The sequence below is a fragment of the Salvia splendens genome, chromosome 10, assembly GCF_004379255.2.
Source record: "Salvia splendens isolate huo1 chromosome 10, SspV2, whole genome shotgun sequence".
Classification (NCBI taxonomy): Eukaryota; Viridiplantae; Streptophyta; class Magnoliopsida; order Lamiales; family Lamiaceae; genus Salvia; species Salvia splendens.
Genome location: NC_056041.1, coordinates 14,819,113 through 14,838,591, shown reverse-complemented (window position 1 = coordinate 14,838,591; position 19,479 = coordinate 14,819,113). Strand labels below are relative to the sequence as shown.

General features: G+C 41.4%; 3 protein-coding genes across 4 annotated transcripts; 2 read left to right on the top strand and 1 right to left on the bottom strand.

The window, feature by feature from the left end:
• Positions 1 to 481: 481 nt before the first annotated feature.
• On the top strand, positions 482 to 4,166 carry LOC121752934 (pre-mRNA-splicing factor SYF2-like). Its single transcript, XM_042148038.1, has 6 exons — positions 482 to 569; positions 753 to 921; positions 1,621 to 1,814; positions 2,916 to 3,156; positions 3,556 to 3,692; positions 3,783 to 4,166. Exons 2-6 carry the CDS (start codon positions 798 to 800, stop codon positions 4,008 to 4,010), a joined length of 924 nt encoding a protein of 307 aa, XP_042003972.1. The 5' UTR covers positions 482 to 569; positions 753 to 797; the 3' UTR covers positions 4,011 to 4,166.
• A 1,652-nt stretch (positions 4,167 to 5,818) lies between these two features.
• On the bottom strand, positions 5,819 to 7,346 carry LOC121752083 (probable aquaporin PIP2-8). Its single transcript, XM_042146965.1, has 4 exons — positions 6,993 to 7,346; positions 6,402 to 6,697; positions 6,181 to 6,321; positions 5,819 to 6,093 (listed from the first exon to the last, which is right to left on the bottom strand). Exons 1-4 carry the CDS (start codon positions 7,279 to 7,281, stop codon positions 5,974 to 5,976), a joined length of 846 nt encoding a protein of 281 aa, XP_042002899.1. The 5' UTR covers positions 7,282 to 7,346; the 3' UTR covers positions 5,819 to 5,973.
• Position 7,347: 1 nt separating this feature from the next.
• On the top strand, positions 7,348 to 8,435 carry LOC121752085. 2 transcript variants are annotated; one of them, XM_042146967.1, is made up of 2 exons: positions 7,348 to 7,708; positions 7,822 to 8,435. In XM_042146967.1, the coding sequence occupies exon 2, from the start codon at positions 7,823 to 7,825 to the stop codon at positions 8,303 to 8,305; it is 483 nt and encodes a 160-aa protein (XP_042002901.1). In that variant the 5' UTR covers positions 7,348 to 7,708; position 7,822; the 3' UTR covers positions 8,306 to 8,435. The 2 variants fall into 2 exon arrangements, with proteins under 2 accessions (XP_042002901.1, XP_042002900.1); XM_042146966.1 differs by having other exon boundaries at positions 7,350 to 7,708; positions 7,819 to 8,435.
• The last annotated feature ends 11,044 nt before the right edge of the window (positions 8,436 to 19,479 follow it).

Genomic DNA, 19,479 nt, shown 5'->3' with positions numbered 1-19,479 from the left:
ATCCCTATAAATACTAGTACTAGTAATTTTGGTTGGTTACTTTTGCTATCTTCAATTTTTCAAAGTTTAAATTAATGATTAAATAGTTGCATCTTACAAACTACTATCATTTTATATCCCGAATCACTGATTTTCGATAAATGAAAAAATACTAAAAATCGTGCAAATTTGATGTTGGCATGTTTAAATAGTACTAGTAGTAGCAGCAGTAGTATACTTTTCGTAATGCTGCTACATGTCATGTCAAATTCATGATAATAGTACTCAATAATCAATATTCAATTTAATTAATAAATGGTGGTTCTGCTCAGATTATAAGGATCCAAAACTTTCACCAATAATAAATTTATAATTTGAGTAGTAAATTGAGAATTATATGGTGGAAGGCATTAGTTTACTGTAGAATTGTAAGATTTGGGCCGTATGGTAGTCGGTGTATATATGGCCCAAGTTTCAGAGCCCAAATCGAAAGACGTCGATAAAAATCCCCAATTACTTTTATTTGATTATTTCCATCATCTCCGAGCATTAAGCCCTCGCGCCCTAAAATTCGATTGCATAATTCAGAGGTACTTTTCGTTTTTCAATCTGAATTTCGTTGAGTTGTTTTTCTTCTACCCTAGGTTCCCGTTTTATTCGTTGGGTATTTCCTATTTTCTGAATTCAGCTGTTCTGGTTAGTAATTTGATATTTGGGTTTAGTTAGGGTTAAATCTAATTCATAAATTTCTATATTATTCCTCTATGATGCAGATATTGTTATACTCTTACCTGATTTAAAGATTAAGGTAGAAAGTTATGGTTGAAGAGAGAGCAGTTCATCCGGATTGCAGGAATGCGTCGAATCCGTATCACGAATGTAGCGATTATTGCTTCAATGTTATTGCTGAAGCGAAACTGAAAACGAATGCAAGTGATTCAGGTTGGTTTTTTCTTTCAATCGTGAATCTTAAGGTGTTATTGCTTAATTGAAAATTAGAAAAAGGATAGAAAAATACCCAGAATTGCTTCTTATGTCAGCTAGATTTATCCTTTAGAGTTACTTCTTTTATGTTTATGTAACGAATATGTTCTTACTAGATATGTGGGTTTATGTTATTACCTGTGTATACTGTATAGGCGACATGCATAAACTATTGATGACTTCTTATAAAATGGGATCCGATAGTTTAGTTAAGCTTATAACTAGTATATATTGTCCAGGATAGCTTGCGGCCTTGCGCAGAAGTAATTCCACACACTATTATGCTTAAATTGGCAAACTTTCTTTATGAATGAATACTAAGTTACTAATTCGAGAGCATTGCTGAAGCCAGGAAGACAATAGCTAATGTGATGCTGATTGGTCTTTGATGGGGAGTAATATTTTTCTTGGACTTGTTGATGAAAATCTGTTGTGTTTGCTGAAACTAGACCATTCTGATTGGTCTATGATTGATACCTTAGGGAGTAGTAATATTTTTCTAAGACTTGTTGATAAAAATCGGTTGTGATTTGTATAAGTTCTTTATTCTTAAACTGTTGTTCTGTGATATATTATTTGCATCAGATCTACATAATCAATTGTTTCATTGTTTGGAATGTTACAGATTCAACAATATTTTCGTGTTTAATATCCTAGGATTAGATGCTGATCATCAGAAGCCAAGTGTGGTGGTGGCTGGGACAGATCAGCAAGAAGAACAGGATACTGGAAATGATGGCCCCCAGGAGCATTCTGATGGGGAGGCTGGCGTGAATGATGAGTACGCTGCTGTTGATTTTGCTAATCTTACAGGAAGGAAGAAGAAGTTATTTGAACTGAGAATGAAAATGGTATGTGCCTTAAAACATAATGTGGATGGAAATTTTCTCCCTAGTTTATATCATCATACACATGATAGGCATTTCTCTTTGTTGTCATGTCATCTTGGTTCTGGTTTCGGTAATCAGCAGTGTTGTTAGGGTCGCGGGGCGATGAGGCTGGACCCCGGGTCGCGGGGCGATGGGGCGCCGGGACGAGGGACCCACGAATCGGGTCACAAAATTATTTATTATTTATATATTAGTAATAATAATGATTAAAGATAATTCACTATAATATAAATAGTATATTTACATAACAGGTAAAAAATATTTTTAAAGTTCAATTTTGACATTGGGTAGAAAAGAATTATTGAAGGAATTATAATCAATTTACTTATTATAATATTTAATTAATGGATTTTATAATAGAGTCATTTTGGAAAAAGATGAAAGATTGGAAAAAATAATAAATTATTATTTTATTTCTCTTCATTTAAATAAACATAATTGTTATTTTAAATCTCTTCATTTAATTCGTAAAACAAATTATCAAATAAACATATAATTATTATTTTATTTCTCTTCATTTAATTCATAAAATAAAATTAGGTAAAATGAAAAGCTCCATAAATAGAGATTGTAATGTTCTAAAGATTACTAAATTAGCTTTATATAAACCTAAAATTAAATTATAAATATAAGGAATTAATAAAAATATGTTACTTATACAAATAATAACAATAGAAATAAACAATAATTGATGGGGTAACAATAGAAATAAACAATAATTGATGGAGTACAAAGTAATTTCATTTCCCAATGTAGTCACTATCTATCTCCCCTCCCCTCCCCTCCCCTCCCTCTTCTTTTTTCTCTGTAAAAGCAAAAAAATTGCAGCCAACCGGCGAACCAGGGCGGACGGCAACAGGTAAGCCCCCGATCCGTCTCTCGCTCCAGTCGCCCCGACCGCCCAGAGCGCGCCCCGACGGCGCCCCACGTATCTCGCTCGGCTCACCCATGTTGGGGCGAAGCCGGGCTCGATCATGGCGACCCGCGCCCCGAGCGCGCCCCGGGCGCGTTTTTGACAACACTGGTAATCAGTATTTACAGTTTAGTATTTTTCTCACGCAGAATGAGGCAAGAAAGGCCAATCAGATTGCCATGGTGACTGAGAAGAAGAAAATGGAAGCTCCAACAGAAGCTAGAGGAATTTCCAAGCAGAAATGGCTCGATGAGAGGAAGAAGAAGATTGGAAAACTTTTGGATGCCAATGGCCTGGATATGAGCAAAGCATATATGCTTGATACACAAGAGATGGCGGAGTCGAAGTACAAAAAGTGGGAGAAGGCACCTGCCCCTGCAGGATGGGATGGTAAGTGAGCAATCTTTTCTGTTGTTTATTGCTGCAGATTTTTTTTATCGTGCCACATAATTCTTAATTTTTCCGTGTTGCTTTGCTGCCATGCACAGATTGATTACTGTATGTTTGTTACATCGTGCATTATGTGAACTGTGAGAGTTACTTCACACACAGGATGCACTTCTTTGTTATGCTGGGTGACTGATAACATTCAATGTAAAGCTTAGCCTTTGGATGTGTGGCAACGTGACCTTTACTTATTTGATCCCTGTTGCTCGAGTTTTTTTAAATACAAACAAGCATGGATAGTGACACATTTTAATTTACGGAAACCATATTCTGATTGATGTATCTTCCATGCATTCCATTTTTCTGTACTTCTTAAAATAACTTTTCTCTTGAATGTAACAGTATTCAATCAAAAAACTCTGTATGATGCTCATAAGAAGAGGACCAAAAAAATCGAGGTAGACCTTGATGCCTACAACCGACTGAAAGAAGAGGATCCAGAATTCTATCGAGGGGCTTCAAGTCTCCAATATGGAAAGGTAAACATCACTGTAATTTCTTGACAATCCTATTTCGTTTGGAGATCTCTTTTTCTGGAAGTCGGTGTTCATGGTAATTTTATTGGACAGACGCCACACATATCGGATGAGAAGATTGATAAAATGGTCAAAGAACTCACGAGCAGGGAGGACAAATCAAGGTCCTTTAGTAGGAGGCGAAAGTATCGCGAAGAAAAGGATGTCGACTCGATCAATGATCGCAACGAGCATTTCAATAAAAAGATTGAGCGAGCCTTCGGGAAATACACTTTGGAGATCAAGAACAACCTCGAGAGAGGTACTGCTTTGCCCGACTAATGTACTGGTTGATTACCTCCCATTTTACATGGTGTGCTGCTTCATTTCTATTTCTGTATTTGCTACTTCACCTTACTTTGAGAAAGATGTAAAAATAGTACTCCACTAATATTTTGTATGATGGAACTTGTTTAAAGCTACCGTTTACGTGTGCCATTTGTGTTTTCTTCTGCTGCCTGAATTTTTTTACTACTAAACAAAACACCTTAAGACACAGAGAGAGGAGCAGACTAATGTGTCTGCTTATGTCTCTCCTTTTTCCTGTTATGAAGAAATAGCAGACTGCAACCACACAACATCCTTTGTTACCTATATGTGTTGAACCGGCAACGTAAAAATCAAATGTGGTCCTAATGCAGATATACTTTCTCGTGATCGTGTGCTTCTAATTTATGGGTAAATATTCACATCACGAGATATATACTTGGAATTGCAATTCCCCACTTTTGCCAGAAAACTACATCCCTCATTAAAAAAACACCCATATTAATTCATTCCATGGCTCTTTATGTGAGCAACTAACCTCTCTGATTCGAGAAAACATCATAAGCTAGCAATTCCTATATATTGCTATCCCTCTTGTCGTAATGAAAAATATTTTCCTACTCCCTCCTTCCCATGCTATCCGCAACATTTCTTTTTGGGTTGTAAATAAAAGATTGAGTAATTAGTAGTATAATTCAACTAATATTCTAAGTGTAATAAGAAATACTTAATAAAGAAATATTTAATTAATTCTAATATTTCAATTAAATGTCTTAATTATTACTTCAAATAGAAATAATGTAAGGATTTTGGGATAGGCGGAAAATCAACATGTAACGGAAGGCTTAACATATGGGTGGTAGCATACACATGTAAATATGTTATACAGTCTCTTGATTTTACGACATGACTTTTTCATGGAACATGAAAACCTTGGATAAAATGGTGGCTCAAAATGAATAATTCTCATAACTAATGAGTAATGCTTTGCTTTAATATAGTGTATATATATACTCATGTTGGCCAGAGTTTTTCGACTATACATGATTTGGTCGTGTATTGGGGTTCGTAGTCAAAAGTGGATAAAGATTATGTCACTCGTCCACAAAGAAAAAAAGTTCTAGAGTGATTATGGTTCGAGGATTATGAAAGCTGGATAATTGGATTCCTTCACTTGTTTCAGTTGAGTGGAATTTTGGGAACATCTATTTCGAGAAAAAGTAGTCATGTTTTTAAAGAGAAAAAAGAAAGCAAACTAAATGAAGCAATTAATTTAGTAGCGAAAATTCCGGGTCGATAACTCCAACCTCGATCAATCTTCTCGAATCCCCTAAACAAATGAAATGAATATTAAAAACGTTTATATGTATCATTTTCGTTGTTGGGAGATAACAAAGAAATTCCAATATCATGTTTTAATTATTTAATTTTGTTTTTCTTGTAGTACAAATTTAATTAATAAGCTTAGTTGTAAGTCCAGATAATTACTCATTGACATGGAAAGCATGCAACCTCACCTAATCTATAATTGAGAATATAATAATGTGTAGCTAGGGTTAGGTAAATGGGTTATTCTAGTTTTTCACTCTCCTTGTGATGAAGGGAATCTAAAGAATGTAGTGGAGTTCACCACATTAATAATTCAAGTCTTATCTTTATTAAGAATCTACTGGAAATGAAAGTAACACAGGGCTACACTACAGGAGCATTAGTTTCGGTTGCGTTCAAAATAAATACACAAACTCTTAACAATAGTAGTGGTAAAGATTTGAGAAAGAACTCTATAACAAAAGCTAAAGATAGAAAATTACAAAGAAAAGAAAAGAAAAGAAAAGAAAAGTTTCATAATTAACAATCTCCTCTCTTCATTACACACAAATTATAGCAAATTAACAGAATTCACAATAGACGAAGAAATAACACTAACAACAATTAAACATCTCAAATCAAACAAGAATTCCTTTCTCTTCTCTCTCTCTTAGTTGGTCGGATTGCTCCTGAACGACCCCAACGCCTTCACCGCGCCGGCCCTCAACACGAACTGGTGGTAGATCGCCGCCGCCAGCGCTCCAACCATCGGTCCCACCCAGAAAATCCACTGCAAAATTTCACAACTCCATAAATCAGCTAAAAACCCTAGACAAGTCTATTGCATTTATACCACAAACAATAATCAACTACTTACGTGGTCGTCCCACGACTTCTTGTGGCCGTAGATCACGGCGGCGCCGAAGCTCCTCGCCGGGTTGATTCCAGTTCCGGTGATGGGGATTGTCGCCAAATGCACCATGAACACAGCAAATCCGATTGGAAGCGGAGCCAAAACCTAGAAAGCAGAAAAAGCAATTAATTCGAAATTGTCACGGCACAAAAATGAAATTCCTCACTGAAGAAACAGTGACGTACCGGGATGTGAGAGTCACGCGCGTTTCTCTTGGGGTCAGTGGCGGAGAAGACGGTGTAAACGAGCACGAAGGTGCCAATGATCTCAGCTCCGAGCGCTGTGCCAGTGTTGTACCCGTCCGCGACGGTGTTGGCGCCGCCACCGAGTCTGTTGTACGGCCCCTTCATGAACGCCTTCACCAGCCCCACGCCGCAGATTGCGCCCAAGCACTGCGACACGATGTACGAAACAGCCCTAATTAGCGACACCTTCCTCGCCAGGAACAGCCCGAACGTCACCGCGGGGTTAATGTGACCACCTGGAAACTATTAGAAATGGGTCACTTACTCCTTAAAAGGGGTCATAAGGGAGAAGGTTATCCACACTTTTACAGGTGAACTAGGATCATTATAAAATCATCATCGACATGGACCCACTCTGATACCAAATTAGAAATGAGTCATTCACCCCTTAAAAGGCCTTATAAGTGAACTAATATCGTTACCAAGTCGACGTGGGACAAGATATTAAGAATTTTAACAAAAACAGCACAAAAGGTGAGGAAAAAAGAAATTGGGGGCAAAATTAGGTCTTTTGTTGAATTAAATTATAACCTGAAATTCCGGCGGTGCAGTAGACGAGGATGAAGATCATGCCGCCGAAGGCCCAGGCAATGCCGAGGAGGCCGACGCCGTCGCATTGGTCGAGGGCGTTGGTCTTCTTGTGGCCGATGACGGTGGCGACGGTGACGTAGAGGAAGAGGAGGGTGGCGATGAACTCGGCGATGAGAGCTCTGTAGAAGGACCAGAGCTTGAGCTCATCTGCGCCGATGATGGCGGCTGGAGGAGGGTCCACGTAGTCCTTGCCGTGGGAAGCGGCTTCTTCGCTAACTTCTTTCGTCATATCTCAGCTCTCTCTCTCTCTCTAGTTTGTTTTTTGTTTGTGCGGCTGAGCTGAGTGTGGTGGTCTATATAACACGGATACTTCACTTTGTTGCCGTATCGCGTATCGGATACGTATCCGATACCGATACGCGACGGATACGCGACGGATACGTATCCTGGGCGTATCCGCGGGATGGGCCGTATTGGGCCGGGAAACCTCAGATTCGATACGTATCTCGGTGGATACGGCCCAGTTTAAAGCCCATCTAAAGGAGCCGGCCCGATAGAATTAACGGGCTGGACCAAAAAGCCCATTTGTGATGTAGCCCATTGCAGCTGGATGAACAAATCTAGCTCTATAAATAATGATGCTCTATACAATATAAGATTCCACACAATTGAGAAAGCCGCAGCTAGGTCAAAAACTCCCCGCCTCCATAGATTCGGTATGCTTTTTTTTTTAGATTTTTCGTTTTATGTATCTATTTTTGCCATCGCTTTTCTATGTTATAATTCAGTTTTTTGCTCCCCCAATTCAATTCAATTATAATTTCAGCAGTATGGCATCTCCAAATCTGAGTGCTACTGCTGCTAGTTCTAGTGCTAGTTCTGCTGCTAGTTCTAGTGTTGGATCTGGGTCCAGACAAATAACTGATATCAGGGCTCCATTGTGGGATCATGTCACCATTCTAGAGAAGCCTAAACCTGGTGGAGGAAATATATTATGGAGATGCAACTATTGTCCATTTTCAAAAAGCACTAGCTATACAAGAGTTGAAGCTCATTTGCTGCAAAAATTAAGACAGGGGATTAAGACATGTCCAAATGTTTCATTTGAAATGCTGAGTGACATGAGGAGGGAAGTGGAAAAGTGTAAGGAGCTATTGGAAAGATCAAAGGCATGCACTGTTTCTTTGCCTGTAGCTCCTTCAGACAACAGCAAGAGGACCAAGAGGGGGCCTGTTTCTCAATTGGAAAAATCATGGGCATTGCAAGACCGCAAGCACTTGGATGCTTTAATTGTTAGAGCAATTATTTCCTAATTTAGAACCTGCTGCTATCATGTTATTTTGAGTGTAATAGACCTTTAATGTCTCTATGTTGAATTAGAATATCTATTTTGTAATTTATTTTGCACTATTATTATTTATTAAAAAAAATAGTTAAAACGTATCCGCGTATCGGGTTGTTTGGGAAAGAGCCGTATCCGCGTATCCGTATCCTTCGGATACCGATACGCGTATCCGTATCGGTGCCGCACAGGTGGTGGTGATGGCATTTAAGGGTGGGAGAAGAGACTTGATCATCAACAGATAAGGTAAGGGTATTTTAGGTATACCATTATGGGACCTAATGTTTTGCTTTTCCATGTTTATTTTATTACTCCTATTAATTAATATTAGTAGTAGTAGATAATAATATAAGTCCCTCTTTCCTCAACTATCTCGTATCGTCAATTGGAATTACCGTTAAATTTCTTATTTCTTTTGTTAATAATTTAATAAATATATTCATGTTTTACTTAGATTTTATTACTTATAAAATAGAATCATTATTAGTACTATTAACTAATATCCGCTCGTTTTTCATTACATTTTTAAATCTTACATTATCTATATACGAATGGAAAAATACTAAACTTTAAGAATAATAGTTATTAATCATAAATTTTGATCAAATTCTAATTAGATCTATAAAAATTACAAATTACATGGTTTAAAACTTTTTTAATTATTCATTATGTGTACGAAACAATTAATTTGATTAGGTTATAAAATAACATTATTATGAGAATCACCAAGACTTCAATAAATACATACATGAGATAATTGATCAAAATTGAAATTTTAATACTATTATGTTCCCAAGAATGATTAATCTTATGAGAATTTGAACAAAACATGTGATTTAAATAGCTATCATCACTTAATCTTATCATTATCCATCCCTGCAAAATAAATCATGTTAACTAACATCGCTTTCAGGGACTTTTTTATTAGAAAAAACTCGAATTATTTAGGCCATCCGCAATGGGGCGGACGATGGCACGCCCGATGGCGCGCATCGTCCGCGCCGCCATCGTCCGCCCTATTGCGGGTGCGTGACATAGGCCGCGGAAGATCGTCGCGCCCTATACTAAGGGCGCGGAGTATAGCGCAGACGATGCCCATCGTCCGCGCCATCGTCCGCCTCAATACGGCCTACGCGGACGATAGGCCATCGTCCGCGCCATCGTCCGGCCCACTGTGGGCTACGCGGACGATCGACGCGGGCGATGGCACGCGGTTTCGTTTTTTATAAATAGAGTTCATTTGTAATTTCATTTAACGATTTCACTTTCGAAACTTATTACATTTACATAATTACTACGAAATGGATTCAAGTCCCAATAGTCCTATGTTTAGCGGAGAGGCGCGTTGGCCGGGTACAGAACCCTGCGAATATCGTTCGTTCGACGCCGACACCCAGTACGATCCCGATTTCAGTACGGAATCGTACGGGTTGTCTGATATGGAGCCGTCTCCAAACCGACCAAGCGCTCCCTCCCGCCGTGACGCCGCAACGGCCGATCCCGAACACGCCGCCACCGCTTCCGCCCCAGCCAAAAAGAAGCGGAATCGGCAGCGGGCGCAGAAGTTGCCGCCTCCCAGAAATTACGATGAGTACGCCCTCGGTCGTACGAACTACACCGACGACGAAACCCTCATATTGGCCCGGTGTTGAGTAGATATATCGGAAGACCCGATTTTCGCGAACAACCAGAGGCAGGTCGCGTACTGGGAGCCCATCGTCGGCCTCTACAATGAGGCCAAGCCGCCGACCGCGTACAAGCGCAAACGTGAGCAACTCCGCAAGCACTGGGATCAAGTGAAGAAGCAAGTGAACTTGTACGCGGCGGAGTTCGAGAAGTTCACGCGGGCACAGGGGAGCGGCGAGAGCTTGAGCAACGTGCGCGCTAAAGCGCTGTTGTCGTACCGGTCGATGTACGACGACTTCAAGCACGAGGCCATCTGGGCGCTCTTGAGGGACAAGCAGAAGTTCCAAGGTGGAATTCTGCACACTGGTGCGCCGAAGAGGACGAAGACTAACGAAGCTGGTGATTACACGAGCAGCGGCAGCGGCAATCACCCGGTTGACCTCAACCGGACGTACGTGGATGAAGGGAGTTCCGGCACACCGGCGTCCTCCCGGCGTCAAGGCTGCGAAAGCCAAGGGGAAGGCGGCCGCGACCTCATCCTCGACCGCTGCAAACCCATCTCCGTTCCCGGAAACGCTCCCGACCCAGACGGCCACCGCGTTTGAGTCGTTGGCAACAACGTCAATGGCGAGGACGTTATTGCAGACGCACAAGGCCCTCAAGAAGTGTACCGACCCCTACGAAGGCGAATATCTCCGGGCGTTAATCGATGAGCTGCGTGGAAGTTGTGAATTGCACCGACTTAGTTGTTTTTTTTTTGTAAGTTGAATGGTGTAACTTTTTTTTATTAATGCGTCGTCATTTGTTATTTAGACGCTTTTTATTTACTCGTTACTTGTTATTTGAAAACATTTAAATTAATTAAACAAAACAGTAAAATGATGATGTGGCGCGCCATAAGGCGCGCCTTAGGGCGCCCCACTGCAGGTGGGGGAAGGAGGATAAAACTGATGACGTGGCGCGCCTTAGGGCGCCCCACTGCTGATGCCCTTAGTGCTGTATCATTATTTTCTATTTTGTCATCAACTACCCATGTAATCACATGTACTTTGTGATATTGTAGTAAATGAATTTATTAGTTGTGGTGAAATAAAAACAAATTCGCTTAATTTTAGAATGGTAGATACTATAATTTAATGTTCTACTAATATTTATGATTTCTTACATTTATGTTCTAACATAAGCACATTAACAATTATACCTAATCTTTTTTATCATTTCCCAATTATACTCTCATAACCAAAATCTAGCCCGTTACACCTAGTCGATATCTCGATTTCATAAAAATTCGGGTTATATTTGCCTAATTGACATACAAATTATTATTTAAAATGCACAGTAATTCGATTGATTCTTCAGTTCATGTCCTTTTTCGAAGTGTTGAATTCATACATTTTTTACCAAAGTGAAATAATTGAGAGAATCTATGAAATAACGATGCGGATTTCCAACTTGTCACCTAAGCAAAATGAGCCTGATTCCTATAGCCGTGACTTTATTATGAACTCGGTTTAAAAGTTAGAGCTTAATTTGTTAATATGTTTACCTTAAAATATAGATATAAAATAGTTACATTTAGTATTAAACAGCTGGATCGATTTTGTGCGTGATATAAAAATGATTATAAACGTGCAAGATAAAAAGTCAACCAAAAATCATATCATAAACAATTTACAAAGTAGTAGGAGTATTATAATACTCCATGAAAGTATTAATCAAAAGAGCTTATTTCTAATTGACTCCGCAACTAAACGACCTAAATATGAACTAACTATTCTTTATGTTTTTTGTCACAGTAGTATACAAGATAATAAAATTTCGTTAATTCCTTTTTGAACTATTAAAGCGTGTGATTATTCTAAGGGCACCCACAGTAGGGCGGACGATAGACCGCCCGATGCCTCGGGCGCGCCATCGCCCGCCACTGTGGGTGCGCGGACGATGGACGATGCGTCGTCCTCGCCCGACAGATAGTCCGCAGAGGAAGCGCGGACGATATGGCATCATCCGCACCATCGTCCGCCCACCGTGGGCGACGCGGACGATGCAACTTGTTTTTGTTTTTTTTTCGAATTTTGTCTATTTATTAAACCTCGTTTCTCATTCTATTTTTCATACGAACATTTCTCGCATCTCACATTTCTCCATCTCTCACAAACCCAAATGAACCACGACGACGACCGGAGTTCCTCGGAGGGCGGTAGTCCGACCTTGACTCAAGCCTTAAATGCAGCCATTCAAATTACCGATTGGGAGCATGATAGTCGAACATGAAGGTGAGAGAATCACCGATTGGACCGATGATGAAGGTGCATCTAGCTCCTCCATCACGGCAACCGCGCCCCTCGCTCGAGGATTACCGACGGGCTTCAATGAGGGTCTATCTAGACTGGCCTCAATGCGCAACCAACAAGACCATGCTCAGCTAATGAACGACATGATTGAAGAAGTGTGGGCCCGTAACCGTCGTCGCTGAGTTTGCGTATTTTTTTTAATTCGCATTGTAATGTATTAATTTTATAAATGAAATGAAGGTTTTCCCAATTTTTTATTTATTTAAATATTCAAATAAAAAAATGCTTCGGGCTGCTTAGAGCATCCACAATGGCGGCGAGCCCACCCACTAGCCGATCCCTGGCGCTCGCCGGTCCGCTCGCCGAACCATTGCAGCCGGCGAGCGCCAAATCGGCGAAAAAAATGGCGAGCGCACGCCTATTCCCGACCTCTGGCCGATGCGCTTGCCGATCGGTTGTCCACCATTGCAGGCTCCCGACCGGCGAGCGGATTTTATTTTTTTATTTAATTTTCGAAACACTATATATACGCGATTTACACGTCATTTTCATTTGCACCACTTGTTTTAACGAGTATTCTCTCTATCGTAATTTCTATACAAGAGCAACAACGCGAAACGAGTAGCGCGGGTGGTAGTAGTGGTGGTAGTGGTGGGGATGCTGAGGATTACAACCGGTGAATGAACGAAGCGTTGGAGGCGTATACGTCCCGTGAGATAGACCGGCTGTTACAGAGGGCCTTGCAGCCGGCGGTACCTGGACCCGTTGTCCACCGCCGAGCAGTGATTGAGCGGGATCACGTAGCTGCACATTAGCGGCTATATGAAGACTACTTCGCAACGGAGCCGCGGTTTAACGCCAACCTTTTCAGGCGGCGTTTTAGGATGAGCATGACCATGTTTATGCGTATTGTTGACGCTTTGGACCGTCGATATCTGTATTTCCGCTTCAGGCACGATGCGGCTGGCAAACTCGGCCACACACCTATTCAAAAGTGCACTGCGGCAATCAGGCAGTTGGCCTACGGAGGCGCGGCAGACATGTGGGACTAGTACCTCCTCATCGGTGAGACGACTGCCCTTGAATGTATGAAGTATTTCTGTTAGGGCGTGGTTGAAATATTCCGTGATCAGTACCTTCAAAGCCCTACCCCCGAAGACTGCCAGGAGCTGATGCAGATGCACGGGGAGAAACATGGGTTCCCGGGTATGTTCGGCATAATAGATTGTATGCATTGGGAGTGGAAGAACTGTCCCGCTGCCTGGAAGGGGTTCTACACGACCGGCTACAAGGGAAAGAATCCCACGATGATCCTCAAGACCGTAGCTGATTACCGGCTGTGAATTTGGCATGCATATTTTGGGGTAGTCGGGTCGAACAACGTCCTCAACTCGTCGCCCCTTTTCAACGAGCAGTGCCAGGACGTCGGTCCGACCATCAGTTTTATCGCCAACGGGAACCAGCATGATATGGAATACTACTTGGCGGATGGGATATACCCTACGTGGCCCGTCTTTGTGAAGACGATCAGGTGCGCATCAGATGAGAGGAAGACCTACTTTGCGGAACGGCAAGAGTCGGCGCGCAAGGACGTGGAGCGCGCATTTGGTGTGCTCCAGTCTCGATGGGCGGCAATTAGGGGTCCAACGCGGTTGTGACATGTCGACTGCGTTGCTGATATAATGTGAGCCTGTATTATCATGCACAACATGATTGTCGAAGATGAAGGTGTACAACTGACTAGTTGGGCCAACGACGATAATGAAGCCGGTCCAAGCCACGGCGTGGCCGCCCCGAACGTACGAAGTGGGGTACCTCACGATGAAGTCGGCCGCCTCCAAGCACATGCCGACATGCGCCAAGTAGAAGCTCATATTCGACTCCAAAAGGATTTAATTGAAGAGTTATGGGCGCGGAGGACTGCACGGAGTTATGTTTTTTTTAAAATTATGTAAATTTTTTTAATGTACTTTTTTTTATTTAAATAATAGTATTGCATTTTCCCGTATCTGTGTGGTAAGTTGAAGTCCGTATTTTGTGTGATTGTTATTTTTATTATTTTGTTTATTGTGGCTATATTATGGCTAGGCTATTGTTTGTCTAGTTGTTTGTCCTGATGATGTGGCAGGAGGAGTTTTTAGTGCTGATGATTTGTGACTAGGCTATGGCTGAGCTATTGCTTGTCCAAAACCATTATGGATGCTCTTATAGGGCACCCTACTGCAGGTGAAAGGATAGAAGGATAAAATACTGACGTGACGATATATAGGGCGGGCTTTAGGGCACCCCAATGCTGCCCTAAACCATGGAGTACTAATGAAAAGAAGCACTCCCTTCGGGAAACTTCCAGCGGACAAGAGAGTTCCATACTGTATCTATAAATAGTAAAATTTCATGTCCTCTTAATTAATAAAAAAAGATATGCTATGCACACATCGAAATTCATAACCCATTATCATAAGTTGCATTTATTAAAGCTATGTAAATTGCAAACTATACAAATTTGTTATGGAAATTTAATTGGTTGGAATTTTGGACAAGAACTCGTGAACGTCGTGAATAAACATGTCTGGAATTACAACTTGTCACCCACAAAATTTTATTTCTCTTTAAAATTTAGCAGAGAGTGAGAGATGATGGGTGTGTGTGTGTGTGTGAGAGAGATAGGAGAGAGAGGGGGTGGGCCCATAACAACAGCGAGACCAGACCATGTGAGAACTAATCATCTGTGTCTGTGGTGTGCTGTACTGCTGTGGGTCCCACCCCCCTCCCACCGATCCAACGTCTTTATCCGCTCGCCCCTCACACTTTTGCCCTTGCTATCACCCTTCCCAATAAATTAATTTTGTTTTTCGTATTTAAAATGAAATTATTTCCTAATACTGAGTATTACTCCACAATTGTGTAAGAATATTGCCCAACTCTTAGAGCACCTGCAATGCGGGCCGCCGGCGTTCTGCATGCCGTTCCGCCGGAACGGTTTCGCCGCGGAACGCGTTGCGGCGCAAGGTTTCGTCCCGGTTCCGTTCCCATTCCGTGCTGGGTGCCGACGGAACGAAACGCGGCACGGTCTGTGCCGCCACGCGCTTCGGCGACGTGGCTCGCCCTGCGTCGTGCGTGACGCTCACTCGCCGGCCCGCGAGTGGGCGTCGTCACGCTGACGCCATAAATTCATTTTTTTTAAAAAAAAATTATTTATAAAAATTATTTTTTATATTTAAAAATAATTTTACAAATAAATGAATACTAGAAATTCGTATTAGCCCATATATATTTGATAGGCTTGCGAATTTATGAAACTCATTCTTGGTTGTCTCTCTTTTATAGAGACATCCTTGAATGTTTCATGTTCCACTTTCGATGTGGGACAAACTCATTCTTGATTATCTCTATTTTATAGAGACATCCTTGAATGTTTTATGTTCCACTTTCGATGTGGGACAAACTCATTCTTGGTTGTCTCTATTTTATAGAGACATCCTTGAATGTTTTATGTTCCACTTTCAATGTGGGACAAACTCATTCTTGGTTGTCTCTATTTTATAGAGACATCCTTGAATGTTTTATGTTCCACTTTCGATGTGGGACAAACTCATTCTTGGTTGTCTCTATAAAATTGTATTTTAAATTATGTCATTTTTTATTTTTTTAGAATTTTAATTATGTCTTTTTCTATTTTTTGAATTTAAAGATGTAATGTTATTTTAATTTTAATGAAGTGTGTTTGTTTTAATTGAATTGGGTTTGAAATAAAAATAAAAAATGAAATTGAATGAATAGTAATTTAAGGAACGGTTAAGGAACGGATAAGAAACGGAGGGTTGCAGGTTTCGTTCTTTAGTTAAGGAATGGAGTAAAAAAGTACAGTGAGGCCCGCAAATAGTAGTTTAAGGAACGGTTTAGGAACGGTGGGGGAACAGCTTTGTGGATGGCCTTAGGGTGTCCACGACAAGGCGGACACCCCATTAGCCCCGCCCAGTTTTTATCCAGCTCTAGTTTTTTTGTCTATTGCTCTAAAATTTTGTTTCCGCCACTATGATGGACACTTCCAATAGCCTCCAAATTTTATAATCAATTTTCATTTTAAAATGTTTTTAGTTTTAATCAGGTATAATTAAAATCATCGCAGTGTAAATAATTAGAAAACGAGGTAATAGGGGCCGAATATTCGTTTTATTGCAAACGGGTAAAATTATACAACGAATAATTAAAATAAAATACAACTAAAAACTCCGCCACCGTCTACTCGGTGTCGGAGTCGGCTTCCTCGTCTTCTTCTTCTTCTTCTTCTCCTCCTCCTCCTCCTCCTCCCTCGCTGCTGCCGGGTGATTCGTCCTCGCGACCGTGCATTTTTAGAGAGTGAAAGTGTAGATAGTGAATGGAGGGATTGTGTGAAAATGGTGAAAAATTTTGGAGTGGATGAGTGGTATTTATAAAGGTAAATAAAAAAAATTCGTGAAATGTCAATCGGCGCGACGAGCACCGGTCACTATGGCAGCCGCGGCTACAGGCGCGGCGCAAAGGAAACCTGTCGCGTCCTCGCCCCCCCGTCGCCTATCCGTCGTCCGCCCCGTGGGCGGACACCTCCGCCACTATGGACCGCCCCGAGCTGGCCCGCGCCTAACTATTATGGGTACTCTTATTGTCGTTTCACGTTTGACCTAATTTCTAGTACTTCTACTTGTTTTTTGAATCCAATATTACCTCATCTTTTAATTTTTTTTTTTGAAATGTCACGAATATATATAAATAAATAAGAGATATAAAAATAATAAATAAAATATTTGTTGCTGTAGAACATAAGTCTATTTTATTAAACAGAAAAAAATAATAAAAAATTCTAACTTTAAAAATATAATAAAATAAAAATAATTTATTTTCAAATGACTGGTATAGTAATTAATAGAGAAAAGGTAATAATGAAACAAATAATAATCGTTCATATATCTTACTCCCTCTTCCTTTAATTTTTTTAATCAATCACTGAAAATTATAAACTTTTTTTTTGGAAAAAATATTTGAGTTTATCTTATTATTTTATTAATTTATTAGAAATGGGAGCTAGGATCATCGATACTAAGTCAACGTGGATAAGATTTAAGAGTTTTAACACGCCCTCTCACGTGTGGCCAGAATGACACATCGGATTTCCATCACGTGGGTAGGCAAAAGAAGAGATAGAGTGATAAAATTCATCATCGACTTGAGTCCGCTCTGATACCATATATATTAGAAATTGATCACTCATCCTTTAAAATGCCTTATAAGGGGGAGAGTTATTCATACTTATATAGATGGGTTGAAATCATCACCAAGTCAATGTGAGACAAGACTTAGAGAGTTTTAACAACTTGTACTACTATTACAATCTAACCACACATTATTAGTGACGTCGATTCACAATCTACTAATATTATTTTCATTACTTTTTACTTTCTTCTCTTTTACTTTATCGATTCTATATTAAAACATAGTATATCCAATCGAAATTTTATTTTTAAATTTTGCATTAAAACACGTGCTACGTCAAAAGTTTATATTTATCAGAGACGAAAGGAATATTAATCATGAAAAGTCTACGTACCTGTTCGTGATAAAAAAAAATTGTCATCTACAAATACATACCAACTTGAAGATTATATAGATGAAGATCATGACATTGCAGGTAGATAATTAAGGAATGAAAATAAAAAAGAGAAGTAATATTTCCTCCTATCCATTATGATGGGTCCGTTAGTTTCATTGAGTTTAAAGTATTTCTTTTACATACAAAAAAATCAGCCAATTAATAGAACAAAATTTAGATACAAACCACAATTATATTGATTTAATTGTGTGTCGAATTTATACTGTAGAGTATGTTTTTTATAGTTTTACATTTACCTGTATTCTGTCACACCAGCACAAATATGAGCAGCTTAACTTTAAGACCATCCACAATAACCGCCCAGCGACCGCCCAGCCGAGCGCCGGCGCTGGGCGGTTCGCTGGGCGGTCTATTGCAGCCGCCCAGCCGCTGACTGGAGAGAGAAACCGCGCAGCGCTGGGCGGTGGCGTGGCGCTGGGCGGTCGGCTGGGCGGTCCTTTTGGCGCTATTGCAGCTCCCGGATCGCCCAGCGCACCGCCCAACGCGAAAATTAATTTTTTTTTTCCGAAACACTGTATATACGCGTTTTGCTCGTCATTTTCATTCGCACCACTTGTTTTAACGAGTACTCTCTCTATCTTTCTTTCTGTTCAAGATCAACAACGGGAAATGTATCTCAACAACGAGCCTAGTTCCGGGAGTAGCGGGTCACAAACTCCGTCGATCCCTGTGGGAAGTGGATGGGGTCAGGTGCCCGGGTACTACAACATGTACCCATGGCAGCAGATGATGCCCGGGGCCCCAATGGGGGGGAGTCCGCCGGGGGGGTTTCCGCCGATATCGGGGTGGGTACCCGGGATGCAGATGATGCCCGGGGGAGCACCGGCGACACAGTGGACTTCGGGGGTCGTACCGGCGACACAGTGGACTCCGGGGGTCGTACCGGCTACACAGGGGACTCCTGGGGGGTCCCCGGCGACGGCGGGGGATGTCTATCGCCCTAGTTTTGATTTTTCGACTGGGTCTTCGCACACATCGACCCAAACACCCTTGGGGTTTGATAGTTGTTCCTTGGATGAGTTGGGGTTTGATACTCTCGGAGCTCCGGAGACTCTAGTTCGGGGGGGCAGTGCCGGGGCGTGGCGCCCCAAAGAAGAAGGGCAAGAAGAAGGTCGGCGAGTCGTCGCAGCCGGGTGAGGAGGAGGTACGGAGGAGGTGGACGGACGACGAGAACGTCGCTCTCAGCAAGGCGTGGGTGAGTGTTTGCGACGATCCTCTCGTTTCGAACGAGCAAAGGATCGTCAACATGTGGGGCAAGATAGCAGTAGCCTACCAGAGATTTTGCCCGGAGGGGAGGCCCCGCAACGGGGAGGATTGCCGGAAGGGCTGGAACCGAATCAGGGCGGCAGTCTCCCGATTTTCGGGTTTGTACTCCAACGCACTCCGCATGATGAGCAGTGGCCAAACGGAGGATGACTGCAGGAGAATAGCGGAGAAAGCCTTCCCAGTGAAGGGTTTATACAAGGACTTCACCTACTGGAACTGCTATCTTGTACTGAGCGAGTCCGAGAAGTTCCGAGTAGGTGTCGACTCTGGCTGGCCGAAGAAGCAACGACTGAACTACACCGGCGATTACAG

Bases quoted from the DNA above. Each gene is read 5' to 3' on its own strand.
- LOC121752934 (XM_042148038.1), top strand. From the start codon at position 798: ATGGTTGAAGAGAGAGCAGTTCATCCGGATTGCAGGAATGCGTCGAAT. The intron at 922-1,620 runs GTTGGTTTTTTC...TTAATATCCTAG, and splicing joins AACGAATGCAAGTGATTCAG to GATTAGATGCTGATCATCAG. The intron at 1,815-2,915 runs GTATGTGCCTTA...TTTCTCACGCAG, and splicing joins TTGAACTGAGAATGAAAATG to AATGAGGCAAGAAAGGCCAA.
- LOC121752083 (XM_042146965.1), bottom strand. From the start codon at position 7,281: ATGACGAAAGAAGTTAGCGAAGAAGCCGCTTCCCACGGCAAGGACTAC. The intron at 6,698-6,992 runs GTTATAATTTAA...AATAGTTTCCAG, and splicing joins CTGCACCGCCGGAATTTCAG to GTGGTCACATTAACCCCGCG. The intron at 6,094-6,180 runs GTAAGTAGTTGA...GAAATTTTGCAG, and splicing joins AGAAGTCGTGGGACGACCAC to TGGATTTTCTGGGTGGGACC.
- LOC121752085 (XM_042146967.1), top strand. From the start codon at position 7,823: ATGGCATCTCCAAATCTGAGTGCTACTGCTGCTAGTTCTAGTGCTAGT.